General features: G+C 37.7%; 1 protein-coding gene and 1 long non-coding RNA gene across 4 annotated transcripts in view; one reads left to right on the top strand and one right to left on the bottom strand.

Moving 5' to 3' along the window:
- Nucleotides 1–20,204, top strand: part of Syt1 (synaptotagmin 1) — a 515,260-nt gene that overhangs the window by 410,947 nt on the left and 84,109 nt on the right. For all 3 annotated transcript variants that reach the window (XM_063255195.1, XM_063255194.1, XM_003475946.5), the window contains one exon: nt 11,984–12,101. In XM_063255195.1, coding sequence (XP_063111265.1) covers nt 11,984–12,101 — 118 coding nt within the window. The remainder of the gene's footprint in view (nt 1–11,983; nt 12,102–20,204) is intronic.
- The window catches only part of LOC134477364 (uncharacterized), a 42,638-nt gene continuing 39,216 nt past the window's right edge, over nt 16,783–20,204 (bottom strand). The window contains exon 4 of the long non-coding RNA XR_010049387.1: nt 16,783–17,638. This is a non-coding gene — a long non-coding RNA (uncharacterized LOC134477364). The remainder of the gene's footprint in view (nt 17,639–20,204) is intronic.

The following is a 20,204-nucleotide window of genomic DNA, read 5'->3' on the forward strand; positions in this document are numbered from 1 at the left end:
TGTCCTAAGGAAGCCTGGCTTTGGCAGCTGCAGCAGGTGCTGTAGCAGGTGAGGGTGGCAGTTGTCCAACTCCCCTGAGCTCCAAGAATCAGATTTAGAGCCAATTCCTTCTAAGACCACAACAAAGGCAGCCACTTTTTGGTCCTGATGATTTTAGATCTAAACCACAATCGCCCCTCTCACATCCCTAACACTACTTCTAAACGCATAGTTTTCCTCTCCTTACTTGTTTCTGTGTAACTCGCCTTCATCCACACCAATTTGCTTGCACCCCTTCTTTCTGATCTCCTCTCCATAGCTTTAGAGTCCCCTTGGCTTGCAGATGAACCTCACATAATTATCACAGGCAGATAAAGCTGGTCTGACTTATCCATTTTAATGATGGGAAAAGCACTTGCTCAGTGTGTTTCCATGAGTGCTTGGTGGCAAATTCCAGCCTGCTTAGCATTCACTGTCTCATTTACCCGCCCACACACAAACACAAGCAGAACGTATACCTTGGAGAAACAAGGACATCTCAGAATTCTGCAATCACTCCCACTCCTTCCAGGGTCTCATCCCAAAATTCAGAAAGCAAAAAATGTTCTTTGGCTAGATCAGCACCGTGACTTCTAAGATTTCTCCGTGAAGGCTCTGTTCCCCCAGAGTATCTGCCAAGTTCACAGGATGTGCTGGTATCAAGCTGGGAAATGACAGAACTTCAGGGTACAAAGTCTCCTGTAGTCATTTAATATTGCTCTGCTAGGAAATCTATGTATAAGTCATCTCGATGCTTATCTCCGCTGCTGGAAATGACACTTCTCTAGGTTAAACTGCCAAATGATGCCTTTTAAGGGTTATCTGGAATTGCTTTTCATGACTGTGCTAGGAGTTATGCCTCATTTTCAGGCATATTTCTTTAAAATGTCTTCTTTATACCTTTATAAGTCAAATCTACATTGTTGTTTAACAAATATAGGCCCTCATATTTTGATGTTACTTGGTATCTACATTTGCATATCAAGATCACTGTTTCAAAGAGTTCATTTACTGCTCGAGTCTTAAAAACAGGTGAGACCAAGAAAATAGACTCATCAAATCAAGGATATGTGGTTGAAAGGAATGTTAAAAAGACAGAACAATTTGATAAAAGTGTGTCTTTAGGCATCTTCCACAAACTGTTGGTTACTTCCTTTTCTGGTCACACATCCTTAGGCAACGGGCCGTTTCCCCTCAGCCCTCACGTAACTGCTTCAGCATGCCAGCCTCCGAGGCACACTGATCACCTTCCCATTTTTGCCCACTTCTAGTTACATAAATATTCCATCACCCATGGGCTGCCAGCTGAAATTTAATACCATGATGGATGCCACATCACCCACTGACAGCCAAAACAGTGCTTCAGATTCCTTCAGAAGGGCTCCTAGACGTCTAAACATTTAGATAGAAGGAATGGGTGGCAGGCACCTGGTCACACTTGAACGTAAGGGACTTTTTTTTCCTGCTTTGAGTTTTTAAATTTGTTTTTTTTTTCAGTTTTATTAAGGTATAACTAACAAAAATTATATTTTTAATATACATAAATATATATCTTTTGGCAGACAAAATGTTTTGAGATAAGTGCACATTGCAAAGTGGTTAAATCAAGCTAATGAATATAACTATCACTTTTTATATTTTTCTTTTATGGTTGAAATATTTAAGATCTACTTTTTTAGCAATTTTCAAGTTTACATTAGTAGTAACTACAGTCACCATATTATAGAGATTTCTGGAACAGTCATCCTGTCTGAGAGACAGACGCCTCAGGCCAACATTTCTGCTCTCCATCCCCCGTCCCACCCCAGCACCTACACCCTGCCGTTCTTTTGTTTCTATGAGTTCAACATTTTTTATTGAGTTCATGCAGTAATTTTCTTCCTGTGCCTGGATTATGTCACTTAACATTATGTCATTCATGTTATCTATGTTGTCACAAATAAGACTTTCCTTTTTCAAAGCTGAATAATATTGTTTTGTGCATGTCTATATTTATAAATATATATTCACTATTTTATAAAAACACAAATTACACATATTTGGGGTAAAATATGCTTAGATACATGTATATACTGTGTAATTTTTAATCAGTTTAAGCAAATTTATCTCAATTATCAGCTTTATGAGGAAAACATTCAAAATTCTTTAAAGATAGATAGATAATTAGATACACCTTCATCTAATTAGGTAAAATTTCTCTAAGGAAGTGAATTTTGAAGTGAGCACTGAAAGATGTGTAAAAATTAAGTAAAAGAGGGTGGCAAGATGACAGAATCTTCCAAGCAAAAGAAATAGCTTATATCTCCTGGAGAACAGGTGACACGGTATATTTAAAGAGATGAGCAAGGCTTTCCCCTCTGGCTGTAGGAGGGAAGCAGCATGCGAAGAGGCTGAGAAGGAAGTCAGAAATAGAATTTGAAGAATATTAAAATGATCATAAGGACTTGAGGCTTCATCCCAAGAGAGGATGGATCCCACCTAAGCATCGTAAGTGGATGGCTGGGGCAGCTGGTTGAATCCTGGCATCATAAACTGAAATACAATGAGCCGGGTTCATTGTACATTGAGCCAGGTACTCTGAACCAAGCTCAGCTCCTCAGATAAATTTGGATTTTGGCACTTGAGTCTGAGAAATATTCAATGACAAGTAGGCCATTGGTTATAGGAACCAGGGCTTAGATAAAAGATATTGACTGCAGACATAAGCTTGGGAGTTACTTATTTCCCCAACATAATTTAAGTCAAAATCTGGGGGAGGCTTAGTTACAACAGAGAAAAAATGGGCTGGAACTAATGCTTGAGAAAGGAAAAGGACAGTAAGTAACCAAAGAAGGAGGAGCAAAAAACTAACCAGGAATAATTGAATTACACAGTGGGGAAAATAGGAAATGAACAAATTCTGTTTTGTTTTGTTTTGTTTTGTTTTGTTTTGTTTTGTTTTGTTTTGTTTTGGTGCCGGGGAGCAAACTCATGACCTCATGCTTGCCAGGCCTGCGCCTAAGCCACTGAGCTAAATCACCAGCCTTATAAGCAAATTCTGATGAGACTTCACGGTAACAAGCTGTGAGAAAACTGATGCCTCAGCAAAATGAGTATTGTTTGAAACCTTAAACAGCAGCTACGTCAATAAAGGGACAGAAAAAGACATCAGTGGAACATGGAAAGTTAGTGACAGTGGTTATTGCCACTTCCTTCAAGAAATCTGGCTGTAAATAAGGGACAAGACACATGCCACTACCTGGAGAAAAGGATGCTTGAAGTGAGATTTTTTTTTTTAAATAATAATACCAAATACTCAAGGTACATTTTATGGGCCAGGAGCTCTTCTGATTCCTTTATGCTACTAATCCCTAGAATGCTACCAGTCCCATGACCACTTTCCATTTTTATTTTGGAGAAAGTAAGGGACAAAGCCGGATGGATGGTCAGTAAGTGGCAGATCCAAGAATTCAGAGTCAGCTGTTTTTCACCTTCTAAGTAGTCTCCTAAGCATAGTTTAATGGTGAAGAAGAGAGTACAAACTTTGTCTTTTTCCAGTAATAAAACATTTGGAACACACTCCCAATTTATCTGTATTTATTTGTCAGTTAAATATTGGGTCAATATATTATGTTTGATAAAATACAATAAACCCTGAAATGAATACATGAGATAAAAGTAAATATATAGTCTACTATTTTCTTTCCATATGCCATTGGATCACCATATGAAATCAATGATGGAAATAACTTCCCTGAAAGGGAGAGAATAGTCTTCAAAAGAAAGAACCGAGTGCACTTATAGTTTCTATGACTGTGTTACAAACCGCTATGTGTCAGTCAGTGCTCACTAGAGAAACAGATTTAAGTTAAGACATATTACAAGGTAGACTTACAGTGCGTGCCACCTGCTGGGTTAGGAGTGGAAGAGTGTAAAAGGAATATATGTGCACTGGCGATCTGGAGGATCCAATCAAAGGTGAAAGCCCTAGCGTTTCTGCAGAATCCCGTGGGGGTTTGTATCAGGAAGGCTGAAGGTCTGGGGAGACAGACTCCAAGGCAAAGGCAGAAACGAGACCTTTCCAAAGCAGCAGAAGGGAGCCTTCCTTCTTTGTTCCCCTTTTATTCCATCCAGGCTACATGTGCCTTGGTTGGTGCCACTCACACCCAGAATGGGTCTTCCATCCTCAGTAAATCCAGTCAGTCACACCCAGAACTAAGCGAAGCTGATCCGCTGGGCATTTCTTACTCTGGCTGACACAGGGGCTAACTATCCTAACACAAGCTTGGTGATTTAACAGCTCATTGGTTCACAGTCCTGGGAAGGAGAGAAAACCACCAGACAAGTAACCACAGTACAGTAAATTCATGGAGCAAATGTTTTCCCAGGTGAGAGAATCTTTAGGGCTATGTCACGCAGACCTGTTTCACAAAGACAAGATAGTGAGGCCTTGGTATTTAAGGAGTTGCTACATTTCATCTTCTTCAAATCCTTCTCATTGAAACCTTGCCTGACCTTTCTGTTTCAGATTACATTCCCGTTCTCCAGCTTGCTTTATACTTTTTCATACCAATTACCACCAACAACAACCCTTGTATTTTTCTGTGTTTCTTTTGTTCATTGATTTTACATTTTATTCACCTCTAGGCCCCAGTAGCCAACACAGTGCCTAGCACATAGGAGATGCCCAATAAAAATGTGTTAAATAAATAGCTAGCGAAATAAAGTCCAAGAAGTCTAGTGTGCTTTCTACTACTCTATACTATAAATTATGATTTACTATTAATAGGCATCTTGATTTCCTATTTGTCCCATCCTTATTTTGATTATATCAGAGTATTCACTTTTTGGTTGTCAAGTATTATTATAGGTACCAGGAATTGAACTCAGGACTTCATACTTGCCAGGCAGACACTGTGCCACTGAGCTATGTCCTGGCCCTAATTATTATTTTTAACAAAACTAAAAGCATATCTCTTCTTAAAAATGTAAAGATGTCATCAGGATATTTGAAAGATCTAAATCATAAAACAGAAATTTATCTTTAATTAAACTACATGAATTTTAAATTTCTAGAACAGTGATGTGCTTTAAACTATTAAAAGGACCGAGGACTTTGTGCATACACCCCCATGCCTTCAGCACTGTGGTGTCTTGTGATGAGATTCATCTTGACTCTGTTTCTGAACCTTCACATCTCGGCCCAGGCAATGGCTCTTCCTGGACAATTATGTCACCTGCCTTCCTTAGTCCAGTACACACTGCCCTCTTGAAGAGGAAGAGTGAGAAGATTTGTCTTTGTTCTATGTCTTCATGGCAGGTACATTGGATTTTGCCAGAGAGTGCGTTTCAGATGCTTGCAGAAATCGAAAATGATTGTTAGGAGACCAAATCTCCAGTTAAATTCACCTTTCCCTTAGTTTGGTTACCCGACCTGGAATTTTCAGTCTTCTCCCACAGCAATTCTGCTACTTCTGTGATAGAGCCAACGTATTATCCTGCTGTAATATGTCACCTGGGTATCCAAAGAGCCTAGACTACAGCTTGGAAGTTTATGGTGGAACTCATGATTATTTTTTAACAAAAACTGAATAATTGAATGACTACAAAGTTATATGATGTTCCCACAAAGTAAATATAACATACCATCTCATTCACCTAAACAGTTCACTGCACGTTTGTACACTAGGCCAGATTCGGTCTTTTGCCTGGGTACATCTCATAGCAGCCTTTCCTGCTGTGACCATCTGGTCCATTCGATGTAAATACTGATTTGGCAGACACTTCGGGGCCAGGAGAATAGTTGTGGGAAATAATGGAGTTCAAAAATACTGCCACCCAATGGATATATTTAAAGCCACCTATTCTCTCATTAAGATTTTTAAAATAATATTGTCCTTCTTAAAGGAACATTTTAGTATTTTTACAAATTGCTGAATTCCCATTTTGAGAGATTATTAGACCTTGGTTTGTTTGTCACCTCTAAATACACTCCCAACTGCAAGGTGAAAAAAAAAAAATGCTATCAGAGAATGCACTGGCAATTTAGCACGTACAAAAATCTTTTTACTATTAACATAGAATATGTCCTTTTAAAATGTCATAGCATTAAGTCAATGTAGGTACCTTTTAAAAACACATTCAAAAGTACAGTCTTTCCAACAGTGTACAAATGTAGCCCCATTTGCAAAAGCCACCAAAGCGAGCCCTTCTTTTTTGCACAGAAAATGATGGCTGGTGTTACAAAAGCCATCAAATAAATATTCAGCTTAAATCAAGCTATTTTTAAATCCACCCAAGATGACCTTCTTTCCAATATCTGTAATTCTTTTTCCAAACTAAAAGTAGTGCTGTAGTTGCCTATAAAATTAATAATTTATGTCTATTCTTTTCAGTTGCTGCTTTAAAAAAAATAATGGAATTATCAAGCTGCTCAGAACAAAAAGTACCCTCTGATTGTCAGTTCCATAGTCTAAAAAAGCAGGTTAATTTCTCTGGATCTCACAGTTGGAACTTTCTAACACTAACTGGCAGTTTCTACCTAGTGATCAAGGCAATTGACAAAAATAAATTATACATAAAGCTGAAATTCCTTAATAGTAATAAGACCCCTTCATGTGATAATCATACCAGCAAAAGCATTCATCTGTCGGCTGTAATTCAACGGGGTCTTGAAATTATCTTAAAAACTATACCTTCAGAAATGGTTTTGTTTCTAGTTTCATGACAGGGATAATATGGCAGTGTTCACAGCACTAGGCACAAAGGAAGTGCTCCAAATAAATCCACTAGTTGACTTCCTGAGTAAACCAGACACACTACTGATATAACAGGTGCACCTCTGCAGTTTACCAAGCAAAAAGCTGACAAGCATCTCATTGCAATATAGCTGGCCTACAATTATGAGTATCCCTTACTATGTATGTGGCATTCATCATGGAAACGTTGTATAATTCTGCTCTTTTGGAGTTTCAGGTGAGTTGAACTCACATGTGCAAAGTAAATAGGAAAAAAATCAGCATCATACCACCAGCTATAAGGAAATTTCTAGCAAAAATCTATGCATAAGGAGATACTTAAAATATGGAATTTGATCGAGGGTTTAATGGTTTAAGAATGATTTCATTAGGTAGAAAGGGAAAAAGATATTCTAGATGAATTTCTTGACTAAGTAAGAATGTGGGATGAGAAGGAATGTATACAGCATATACAGAAGCAGGGACTGCCATGGTGCATCACTGGTCTTTCCTCCATATGACCAAGGCACACATTGTCCTGGGTGTCAAACGATTGTTGGACAACAGCTCATAACTGAGCTCCCCCTCATGGCATCACTCTCCGCTGACGAGGCCCTGACCCCAGTGTGGCAGCAGCCCACATCCAGTGCTTAGGGGTTCAGGATTATACAGTTTCATTCCTGTTGCCCCAGTTCAGAACATTTCTGAAGTGCTAGCTTGGCTCCAGACTTCCTCCGAGCATTGGCAAAGCCTTGATGTGACTGCATCACAGCCCAGCCTCTTTACCTGTGCAGTCTTGCCGCCCTGACTGTGCCATAGGTGTTAACTCGAAGGATACACCCCAGTAAATGTCCTACTTATAAATCTAAATCTGCTTCTCCAAAGACCCTGCTGTGACACAAAGGAATAGTAAAAAAGCAACCTGATTGCATTCAATTGTAGGCTACCTGCATTTGCTCATTCAACAGTTACATAGGGAGCGCTATACTGTATCAGGCACTATTCTAATGCTAAGAACACAGCAATGTGAACGAATATCTTTTCTCATAGATCTGATTTGCTGGTGGGAACATGTTAGGATAACAAGCGATGACATTTGCTATGACATAAAAGAAGCAGGGCAAAATGGAAGGTGGCGTATGTGATCAGGAGGCTATAGGACTTCTATAGACAGCTTTTAATAAAAAAAACTCACTAAAGAAGGGATATAGGTGCAAAGAGCTGATTCAGTTCATAGGATGATTCTTAATAATGTCTAGGAGAAAAATATTTGAGACAAAATGAACAAAAAATGCAAACGAGCCTATAAGCAGTATGTGTCACATGTTTGGGAAGAAGAAATGAGATCCAAGTAGTATTATAGGCAGGGTGAGATTATATAGGCTTTTAGTGTAAGGAACACACATCATTCTAAGTGAGAAAGAAGATACTGAGAGGTGTTGATTAGGATTGTGCCATGACCATATTCTTGTTCTATAAGGAATATGTAAAAGAGAATAGGAAAAACTAGAATGTCAATGACGTACTTAAGGCTGCCACCAATTGTGGTTTACTTGTAACTGAGGGATTTACTGGTAGAGTCCCGGGCAATTCAGCATAGTTGGTCACCTACCTTCACTAAAGAGGTAGTCACGTTCAAAGTATAGTCCGAAGGTAAGGTTTGGATGGTGAGGGCATAGGCTAACATACAGGGCATCTTGAAAGTCAGGAAAGGGATTTGGATCCTTCAAACATTAACTTGGCACTAGCCAATGTTTGAAGGATCTGCATTACACTTTAGAAAGACTAAAGGAAGCTTTCATCACACTGTTTCCCAAAAGATAACAGAGGTGGTTAGGCTTAGCCTTCCACATCATGGAGCAGGGCTAAGAATGGGATGGAAGTGATCGAGGAGGTGACAATTGCAGTGCTGAGGTCACGGTGCAGGGCAGCTAAGGTAGAGAATAAGCAGTCAGTATCATACACAGGATACAAATTCGGGGTGGGGGGGGAAGTGACTAGCTTTAAAATACCTTGTACAGTAGATCTAGAAGCTATAAAATTAAAACTTTACAAAGTAACCAGTTAATTAAAATAAAAACACATACATAATTTGGAAGCCGGGCATGGTAGTGCACACCTGTAATCCCAGCACTCAGGAGGCCGAGGCAGGAGGATATTTGCAAGTCCAAGACCAGTCTAATTTACAAAGTGAGCTCAAGGCCAGCCTGAACTGCATAGCAAGACCTTGTCTCAAAAAGACAAATAATCATCATCTGGCACACTATGATTATTTTATAAGTAAAAATTTTCCATATTAAAATTGATTAAATGTAGCTCTCTGAAAGATGCTAAAATAAAATTTTTCTACATTTTTTTCTCAACAAATCCTTTCCTTTATCTTTCAAACACTCATTCTTCCTTTATTCTGTAGTTTTCAAATTTCCAGTAACTGCACATATTTCTCCTTGTTGACCTACCATTTTTTTAAACTCTATAAATATCCTCTTAGAAAATAAATATGGAAAATCTTGAAAATCCCATCTAGATCTTCAAGTTAAAGAATGAAATCATGCTGGAAGGAAGATAAATTACGACATCTCTTGGTTGAACAGAATTGAGATGTCCCTAAATTAATTGTGAAGTTAGATTCCATGGCATGGAGAGATGAATGTAAAGAGACTGTGGTCACTAGGCTTGGTCATACATACCTGCAGTCCCTGAAAGACTAAACAGGAGGATTGCAAGTTTGACGCCTGCCTGAGAAATTTAGTAACTTTGTAAGACCCTGTCTCAAAACTTAAAAAAAAAAAGAAAAAATTCTTACAAATAGCCAGGGTTAGGGGTCAGTCCTAAGACCCTGGTTTTGATCCCCAGTATCAGAGAGAGTGTGCGAGGAAGCAAAGGAGAGAGACAGAGTGGTCACTTCTGACATGACTATTAGACCCATCAGAGTGATCTGACCCTACAGCACGACCAGCTCCCCTGAAGCCATCCTGCAGAATTGACAGACCCCCTCAGGAAGAATCCTTTTCCTAATGAGCATTTTAAACAGCAATTTTGTTCATTTCCATTTCTTTTGTCTCATAAAGTCCAGATGAATTTGTCCATATTTTGCATTAATTTCCATGTTATTGACTCCCACTCTATATCTTCAGAGATTACAAAAAATAATCTATTCCACTAGAGTCTCCCAATGTGTAAATTAGTTCTTAACAGTGAGTAGGCACATTCAGGTGAATTTGGCACATTGCAGGTAACTCTAGGTGTAATGCAGGGCATTATCTAAAGTTTTCACCTATTTACATTCTGAAAGTGCACAGTAAGTGGTATCTAGGCAAGATGCAGCCATGCAACATAATTAAGACAAAATCAACGATCAAAGACAGAAACAATGTTCTTAGTAACATGGAGGCATGTGGTAAACTGCTGTGAGGAGGGAGGAACCAGGACCACAGACACACATGGGGTTTCTGATGAAGGCACTACTTAAGCAACAGTATTAAGTGTTTCTCCTTGTTTCTCTATTAATATATTGCATTTCACCTTTCCTTTTTGGAAGCTGGATATATGGGTACCCTGAAAAAGAGGGGTTATACTTCCTTACATTATTAAATTACATCTAGGCAATTATTTCTATACTGGAGACTCTGGCAATTTAGCACAGGTCAAGTTACAAATAAGGACAAACCAGAATTTTATATAATAAAAGTATAACATGAAACATCCTTAGGGTAGGGGTTTCTGAATCTCATTCCTATCTTAGCTGATTATCTGCAAAAGTCTAACACAAATGTTGCCTTTTGTAAGATCAGAATTCACATTTATAAGGGAAAATATTGAGAAATTATAGCAGGAATCTCTTAGACCTAAGAAGACAGGTACAACAAATTCCTACTCACTTCATACACACACACACACACACACACACACACACACACACACACACAAGGAATACAAAGTAGAATAATAGCCTGGTTCTACCTAGTAATCCTAGAGAAAAACAAGTAAACCTGCAGAATCCTAAAATCCCAAATGAGAGAATATGTCTGTTGGTGGCAGGTATGATAGTTGGGAAAACGTCTGCACACAGATCACGTTAAGCTCTAGGTCCATTTTTAAAAATGCGTAAAAGCATGATTAGTGTGTGTTCTTTGGGTCTATGGATACTGCACCAATAAAATAACATGAGGACCTATGAGATACTTGGCATTGCTTTTTCAATTTTTACAAATTTTTAGGTAAGGAAAAAGAAAGACCTCATTTGAAATGAATAAAACCAAAAGAGAAAAAAAACTATATTTTTCTACCTTTCAGCCATTAGGAATTCAGAATTTTTCATCAAACTAATAGAATTTAATGGAACACAAACTCCTAAATGTAGAATATTGGAAAAAATCCCAAATAGATAGTATTAGAAATAATCCTATTTGTTTGGTTTCCCTCCCGATCCTAAATATAGAATGTTAGACATAATCCTATTTGACATGTAAAATGTAGGTAAGTTGGTTCTCCTAAAAGAAAGTGTTAAGCCTTTTTTACAGCTCTTTAATAAAGTTATAAAATTTATCTGAATTTTACAGTGCAATTCAATGCAGAGTCTCTAAAAGTCATCTTGGTCTCACTTGTAGTACCATTCAATTATAGTCTATTTGGATGGATGTTAAAGTATAAATTTTTTTTAAAAAACTGAAATTGGTTCTTTTTAAAAATTAGTATTGACTCTTGGTGTCCTACTTTTCTCATGCTCAGACAAAATATCCAGCACCCACAAGTTAAGGGAGGAAAAACTTTATTTAGCTCACAGTCTGTAGAGGTTTCAGTTCATTATCAGCTGGCTCCGAGGCAGTTTGCATGGCAAAAAGGTACTACAGAGCAGAGACTATTCCTGGGAGACAGAATGTAGCAAAGCAACCAAGCAAAGATTAACTCTTACTCAAGCTACTTAGGGCAGGTAATGCTCACACCTTTAACCCATTGCTCTTGAGCCTAGTATTAAGCCATGAATCAATTCTAGCATCACATACTCTACAACCCACCCACCTCTGAAAATTTCCCACCCATGACCTCATGAGGCTTTGGTAGAGTTGAGGGGGAAATCTAGACACAAGCCATAACACTTGGTGACACCTTAGTAAATGAAAGCCATCTAAAGTTTCTCAGATTCTAATTGTCACAATTCCTCTTGAGGAATCTGTCATGTATATATACAAATTGCATCCAATGTAACTTGAAAAGAATACTGATATCTTTTTCATTGGTTTTCATAGCAAGAGAAATTGGGTGACATCTGCTTCTCCCTTCGCTATGTTCCCACTGCTGGTAAGCTGACAGTTGTCATTCTGGAGGCAAAGAACCTGAAGAAGATGGATGTGGGTGGCTTATCTGGTAAGTCTATGATGACTATTGATTTTTTTAAATGCTGTCTCATCATGGATACCAAATGTTTAGCACACATGCTGTGATTCCCTATGCCTTAATTGATTATGGTTTTCTTTCCTATGGTGCCTGGAAATAGTCTCAGAATTCATCTCAACACAGTACCCACAGGAAACCACTCTCAATTTATTGAAACTGGCATAGAGGACAAAATCTATTTCCCTTCTTCATAGCCAAAGTTTCAATCGTTATTCCTATGGCATTGAAATCTACTCTTCTAAAAATAATGCTTGGAACAGATTACAGTTTTAATGAGGTTTATTTTGGTCAAAATTTATCATATTAAAAAACAGCCTTTAACCTGAGACTTCTCAGCTATTTGATAGCCTAACATAACTTTCATAATACCGTTTTATTAAAGACTCAGCATTTCCAATGGTTCAGAAATAGTGAATCCCCATGGTAAAGCAGTTAGTTCTATAATTTAGAATTAGTTTGGGGAGAGGCTTTTAAATTAAAGGCTCTGTGCAACCCAACCATAATAAAATATAGTGTGTAAAGTACACTCTTGCTCCAAAACAAAGTCAACCCAAGGACTTGCCACTTCCATGGATGATCATAATTTTTTTCTCTTCTGTGTGATTAAAATCAATTATATTTTTAATGTTCCAGTAAATCATCAAAGTGTGAGGAATTTTCTTAATATGCCACAAGGTCACTATAAATAGACGATAGCTGTCACTGTTCCTCGCTACGGAATTACAATGGATATTATGCATTATTCAGTGCTTTCTCTAATAAAAATATTGCAGACTTCAAAAGGTCAGACTAATGTAGCATAATGATTTTATATTCTCAAGCACAACAGCTAAAAATGCTAAAACTTAAATTTTCAACTTACTGACCCATGGAATTGTCAACCAAATTCCCTTGGCACCTCAGTTTATTTCTCTTTATAAGTAAGTCACCTTGTTAATTTGCACTAATTCTTTTGTGTCACTGCAACCCTATTTATGAACTTTCTGCTTTTGTTGCCTGACATTAGCATAACTGAGGGAATTTAAAGCATTGAGCACAGTTTCCTCTAAAAATATGACAACTATTTAGAGTGTCTATGTGAAAAACATGATAGAATTTTACCTACAATGACAGTCACCCTCAGATTACTATTTAGTATCCTGAGAAATTTTTAGATCCAGTGGTCCTTTCCTTTTTCTTTGGTTCAGCATCCCTGTGCCTTTCATGGCTCTTTTGTGTCCCAAACATCTCTGTGACATCCTCTGATCACCCACGTCCAGTCCTCTCCCATATTTTTCCTTTGTCACACTGTATCATTCAGCAGAGTTCCAGAGCCACGAAAGCTTAAGGACCCCTCATTTTTTCTGCTTTCTTTCAAAGCCCTATTAATGAGCTCCCACGGTCATAGGTGTTTCATCTATCACTGTTAATCATAGTCCTCTGTCTCTTTCCACCCTAACTTCTCCATCACCGTCACTCAGTGATTGCAGAAGCTGCAGGCACTTTCAGGATTTGGCTAAGGGAAGGTTGGTCTCACATCTGTGGTTCACAGCACACCTATGAATGATTAGCTTATTACTTGCCATCAGGCAAAGAAAGAGCATCTAGGATGACTCCTACTGTCCACTCTTCTGGCCACCACTGTGACACAAAAGAAGCAAGGCCAGGTTAGCTCTAATTTAATGCTCAGCCTTTTTCTCAGAGAAATCAATACAAGTATCTTAGCTTCGGAACTTGCACAACCTAAGACTGTCCCCGCATTTGAATTTCTTTGAATGATTTAAGGTTATTCATAGTAAATTTTCTTGAGGAGCTCTTATTTTAGGACTTCCTGCTGCCTATGGAATTAAATCATAATGACTAATTGAATAATACAGACACCATCACACAATGTCATGCCCTATCTCAATCTTTAATCAATGGATCAGCACTCTCATCTTCATAAACAAATTGTACAACTTTCTGCCTCCATTTGCCCCCACCCCATCCTACCCCTTTATTTTGTCACTACTAGGGACTGAACCCTGCACCTTCAACTGAGCCACAGCCCCACTCATCTTATTTTGAGACACTATCTCACTGAGTCACTAACTTGCCTGGGAAGGGCTCAAACTTAGGATTCCCCTGCCTCAGACTTCCAGGATTACAGGTGCAGGCCACCGTGCCAGCTTTACATCCATTTTCAGACATGACGTCCTCTTCTGGAATTCCGTGTCATCCAACAAGGTCTAGCTAAGTCCTACCCATTCTTCAGGCATCCTTGAAATATAAACCCCTCCATTCATTCAATAGATACATATTTCATTCCTGCTTTGACTCAGGAGTTATCAAAACGACTGTGTTCACATTAGTAGACAAAATAGTCGAAAAGGTCCTGCCCTCCTGCAACTTGCTTTTTAATATAGTGAGGCTGAGTAGAAGCCACAAAAAGCATACAGTGCACCCAGAGGAGAAAAGTCCTGGGGAGAGGGAAAGCAGGAAGTAGGCAAAGCACTCAGGGAGCACGTGGTGAGTTGGTAATGTTCCAGGCAACAACCTGCAAGAGGGGAAAGAGCGAGCTCTGGGGTCATCTGAGGAGACTAAAAGTTCTAGACGGTGGGACTGCATGATGCCTTTTTTCTAATCCATCCCAGCAAAACAAATCTGAGTCTTTTTAAAATGCCACTAGCAGTTTTTTTACACCCCTCTAACATCACGCTTCTCTCTCACCAGACTGTGGTTTGGTGTTTATGTCTCCCACAATGCTCTCGCTGACGGGTGGCACTAAGCATAGCTGCTGAATGAATAATGAATTATTTACAAAGAAGCTATGCCCTGGAAAAACAAGTCATGCATTTCAAATTTGTTTAACCTACTTACCATTAAAACAACTTTAAGTACTCAGATGGTCTGCCTCAAAGTAAGCCGACCTATGTACAAGAAGATCAAAATTCTATAAGAAGATCATTCCAAGTAATTCAAATGCCATTTGCTGAAACGCCTAGTTAATTGAGACCGAAGTGGGCTGTTTTGCCAAGGTTTAAACCCTGCTCTGCTACTAATAACAGAGATGTAGTCTAGCTAAGCTTGTCATTGTAAGGTACAAAAGGCTGAGATTTGCAATATTTGATATATGGATGTATGATAGAGGTAAAAGTCTTTGTGTGGTACATGTCGAACTGACATAAGAAAGAAATAAACTAATTGACATAGATAAGTTATTTAGTTCTTCTAAGCCTGAGTCACATTATTTATAACATTGAGATAGTAACAGTGCCTTATTGATGTATTTACTATAAGAGACTAGAACTAGGTGCTCATGATTATTATTATAATTATATTGGTAACTTTCTCAAATCTGGGGATAAATATGAAAATGTGTCAACCAGAGAATGATATTTGATTCATTGCTGGAAAATTTCATCTATTCAATACATTCAAATGACCAATTTGGGTAGATCAATAGGCCCAATTTTATAAAAATCCACTAGTGAATTAAGAGACAGTAAACAATTAGTTAACAAACATTTTTAAAGTAGTTTTTCTTACTACTCTGAGAGGGACAATCAGTTTATTTTCTTTCTTCTAGGTTAACATGTACCATGAAAAGGTATTTTTTCTTTGCCAATATATCTATCCAGAAAATGACACACATCTCAGCTCTCCATATCTTACAATGACAAGCTTACCCGGACTTCACACATCTCTAGATTAGGTGCTTGTACTTTCATATTTGATATTCCAGCACCTGAGTATTCTAACCCACCAGGGGGATATATAAAGCTAACTATTTATAATGAGATCTTAAATCTTGCAAGCTGCAAGACTATTTTTCAGAAGTTGGTGTGGCAGGGTGTAAGTAGCTTTCTTTTGGCTAGTACTTAGAGAAAAGTCAATCTTTTTTCCTGATCAAACAATAGTGTGCTTTATTATATTCAGTGCCTTTATGTACCTGTGTATTAAAGATAAATCTCCTTTCAAGCAATAAAAACTAACAAGTGTTTTGTATTTGTACAAATTTTAAGAGAGAATTAAGAGGTCAAAGAGAGGAAGGACATTGGAAAAGCTGAAAATTCCCAAAGGTGTGAGACAGCTCTGAGTTTATTAGGTTTTAATACTCAAATTTATGCCTGTGCAAATTCCCAAGTCAGAACAATCTTACCCCTAATTGAATTTCTTGTTGCAGCAATTATCACAGCAATTACGTGCCTCAAGTTTTGTTTTGTTTTGTTGTTTGTTGTTTATTCTTTTTGTTGTTGTTGTTTTCTTTTTGGCCATCTTAGAAATATGAGATTACTAAAATACAACTTTAATAAAAAATGTCAAGACTGTTGAGTTTGAGATATCTATCACAAATTAAATAAAATTTTCAAAAATTTCTACTTAAGAATATTAATAGACTAAACTTCTGAATCAGCAAAGTGGAAGTCATTAAGTAGAAATTCTTTTTTTTTTTAACTTAAATCTACAATGTCATGTTATTAGTTATAGAGTATTTTCTAATTTAGGAATCCTTTTCTAATTTGGTTTCTTTGTGTGATTCCCATGATCATCCTGTGAGACAATATTGTCAACTTTACCAGTAAGGAACTTGAAGTAGTATCTCTAAGATATTAGATAAGGTATATAAACTATCTTGTTCCATGTGACATTTAGACCAAGACATTCACTATTTGCAGTTGCCTTCATGGTTATTAACATTCAAAGTCACTTACTTTGTATGTCCCTCGATTTCCAGGGCAGAAGATATTCTGATACATATTCAGCTTTCCTCATCATCCCCACCCTAGGGGCAGCAGGATTTTCTATTTCCTTCTTACTGAAAGATCCCTCTCCTGCTAAGAGCTAAAACATCAAACCAAGGTCCTCAGAGTAACTAGGGCCTAGAAATGGAGTATCCAAGGATTGTTGGAAATCGAGGCATTCTTGGAAACTAGAGAAATATTCATATTCATAAACCCGTATGATTACATCCAATTAACTTGAGTACTTCTTGTCTTCTGAGAATCATGAATTAATTTGCTGGCCTCAGTTCTGGCAAGTTTCCCTTCTTGCTAGGTCCAATATGAAACAAAGCGCTTGCTGTCTCTGGCTTGCAGACCTGATTCGCTTCCCTCCTTCCCTAAGGTAAACACAGTCTTTATGGACTTTATTTTTGTAAGTGTTTATATTGCTAGGAACCATGACCGGTCAACAAGGACAAAAACTTTGCATTCTGTGCCCCCTCGATAAAAGTTTGTATTTGCCTGTTTTAAAAAGCAACAAAGCATGTCCAGCAGGAAACACCAGGAAACCAGAGATACAGACCTAAAATGGTAGACATCTATTCCAGCAGGTTCCTGCAAACAAAGGATCCAAAGAAGGGAGTTGCAAAAAGTGTCAGGTCAGGGGCACCTGAGGGCTGGGGAGCAGCTGAGCAATGCAGGTTGGAAGTGTTTTCCACCTTCTTTTCTCTTGAATCTGCCTTGCACTCCTCTTGTCTTCCTGGCCACACCTACTCTTGCCTCATCACTGTGATAGGGCTGGAAAAGAGTCTTCCAAAGTGTCTCCTACAGAAAAAGACAAAGAAACTCAAAAGTGGTAGCAATTACTTGAAGGAAATAATGGGAAAAGAAGAAAGGGAACTTGGATGGTAGAGGAGTCAGTGTGCATCAGACTCTCAGGGTGTGAGTTCCGCAGGCTGTAACACTTGCCCTGCCTTCTCAGTACATTCCTTCTCTTGTTTCTATAAGATGCTAATTTTAAAAAAAATTTTTATAGGTCTTTTCTGTTGTCCTAAAAATACAACTAAGGAAATATGGCCAGATTTAAACATTCAAAATCATTTGGGGAAAAGGCAACTCACCACCCAAGTAACCAGTAGGTGTCACATAGAATGCATGAATTAATAGAAACAGATCATTCCTTCAGGCAGTAATTATCAAGATGTGCTATTTTACCTAAGGCCATCAGAATCACACAGCATACCTCTTTAAATTTAAGATTTCAAGGATTACCTCAAATCAATCTATGGAAGGATTCTGGGTTAGGAATCTGAAAATTGCATTTTTTTTTTTTAAATCGGTACCAGGGATCGAACTCACGACCGCCTGCTTGGAAGGCTGGTGCTTATGCCACTGAGCTAAAACCCCAGCCCCAAAAATTGCATGTTTAACAAGCGGCTCCCTCCTCATTCCATATTAATCTCATGCAACTTAAATTTGAAAACTACATTTTAGATTCTTAAATGCTATATCATAATCTTAGCTGAGATTCAGGTGAGGCAAATTCTAAATTAGACTTTTTTCCTGGTGGTATAATACATAACCTTTGCCTTTTATGCTGGAATTATTTTCATAAAAGAAGTTCAGTTCCTTTCATCAGTTCAATATCCTCTTCCCTGAAAAATATCTTGCCAGTCTGCCTAAATAGCTGCCTTTTTGTCTTCACTGTCTTCCACTGAAATAGATAAAAGCAGAATTTTCCTTTGCATGCTCTGCAGTCATTTCCTGATATTCTTGACCACCAACCTTATCTGTCCTTACATTGGTGCTAAAAGCATAACAAAGAAAAAAGTGCTCCAAATTTAATTGATTTCAACTAAAAGCCACTAATCTGGGATCTGGGCCAATAAGTAAAATGGCAAAAAAAAAAAAAAAAAAAGCTTATTTGAGCCAATTAGATAGGGATATGCAAATTAATCGGCCATAATATCAGGGTCAAGCAATAATATGCAAATAAGCTGGCATCTTATTGAGCTAATGGAACAGGAATATGTATAATAAGTTGACTGTGATGCCAAAGGCTTCATCATCATTTTAGTCTTGAATGTTGCAATATAAAATTCAGAGCTACTTCAAAATGCTTAATTACAATATTGATAAAATAATGCAAATCCCTAAGATGTGAGAAATTAATCTAAAAAAGAAGTCATTCTTAAAACTGGTCATCCTAAAAATTGAGTTACTAGAAAGGTTTATAGCTAAACCCAATCTAAATTAAGACCCAGGTGCAGTTATTCAGGTATTAGTGCTACAGAATAGACAGAAATGCCATACCTGAAGTTTTAATAAACAAATGGGAAGAGCAGTTGTGGAAGTATGGGGCTAGATTTGAAGTATAGATAAATGAATGATAGGCTGAAATGTATTAATTCAAGAGAGTTTGTACAAAAGCTTCCAAGTAAGTCCCTTAGCCAGCTGCCAGGCACTGTGCCAGCTTTTGTATATACAAGTAAACATAACAGCAGACACTTGCATAGCACAAGACAAAACTGACTCTATTCTAAATGCTTTACATGTGTTAACTAACTTCATCCCCATCACAATCCTATAAGGAACAGACTATTTTCAGTGCTATTCTACTGGTAGAACTCAAGTAAAGAAAGATAAATAATTTGCCCATGTTCAGAGAATTATTAATTGGAAAAGCTAACATGTCAACCCACAAAATGTCTTTAAATTCCATGAATAGAACGTGATTTCCAAGTCCTTATCCTTTCTTACCAGGTTCAACCTGGAGATCAGGTAGCTAACGATATGGTATAGTGTAAAAGATGTTCCAAAATTATTCTTGATTTCAAATGTTATTCTATCATGGAAGTGACTAATAAAAATAAATTGGTTTATCACTTAATGTTGTTAAACAACAAAAATAGGATCAATGAGTCCACAAGACCAGATATTGAATGTTAATAGGTTATTTCCATGCTGAAATTGACCTCCATTTCTCTATATGTACACATGGGTGTCATTTTAACGATTGGTTCTTTGCACACACACAAGAGGATGGGAGATAAAGCAGTGATATCCCAACTGTTGAGGGTAAAGGGCAAGTGAGGGTGCTGAATATTTATATTTGGGAGAGAGTTCAAGTTCCAGGAAACAGTGCCCCTTACGTAGAAGAGAGATGATAAAACCTTTACCTACTACTCAGTTTTATTAAGGGCTGATTGAGGAAGGGAATGTGTGACACTGGGTAGGAAAGTTGACTGTATGACCTGAAGATGCAAATGTTTACTACCCCTATAAATTGCCATGGGATTTTGTGCATCAAAGTTACACATTTAAATATTGATTAAAGAAATTTAATTAAAATACAATGAGAAATTGAATTTGCAATATACACCTAATAAAG

This window comes from Cavia porcellus, unplaced genomic scaffold (assembly GCF_034190915.1).
Source record: "Cavia porcellus strain 051 isolate PalLab524CR breed Dunkin Hartley unplaced genomic scaffold, mCavPor4.1 scaffold_8, whole genome shotgun sequence".
In the NCBI taxonomy this organism is placed as follows: Eukaryota; Metazoa; Chordata; class Mammalia; order Rodentia; family Caviidae; genus Cavia; species Cavia porcellus.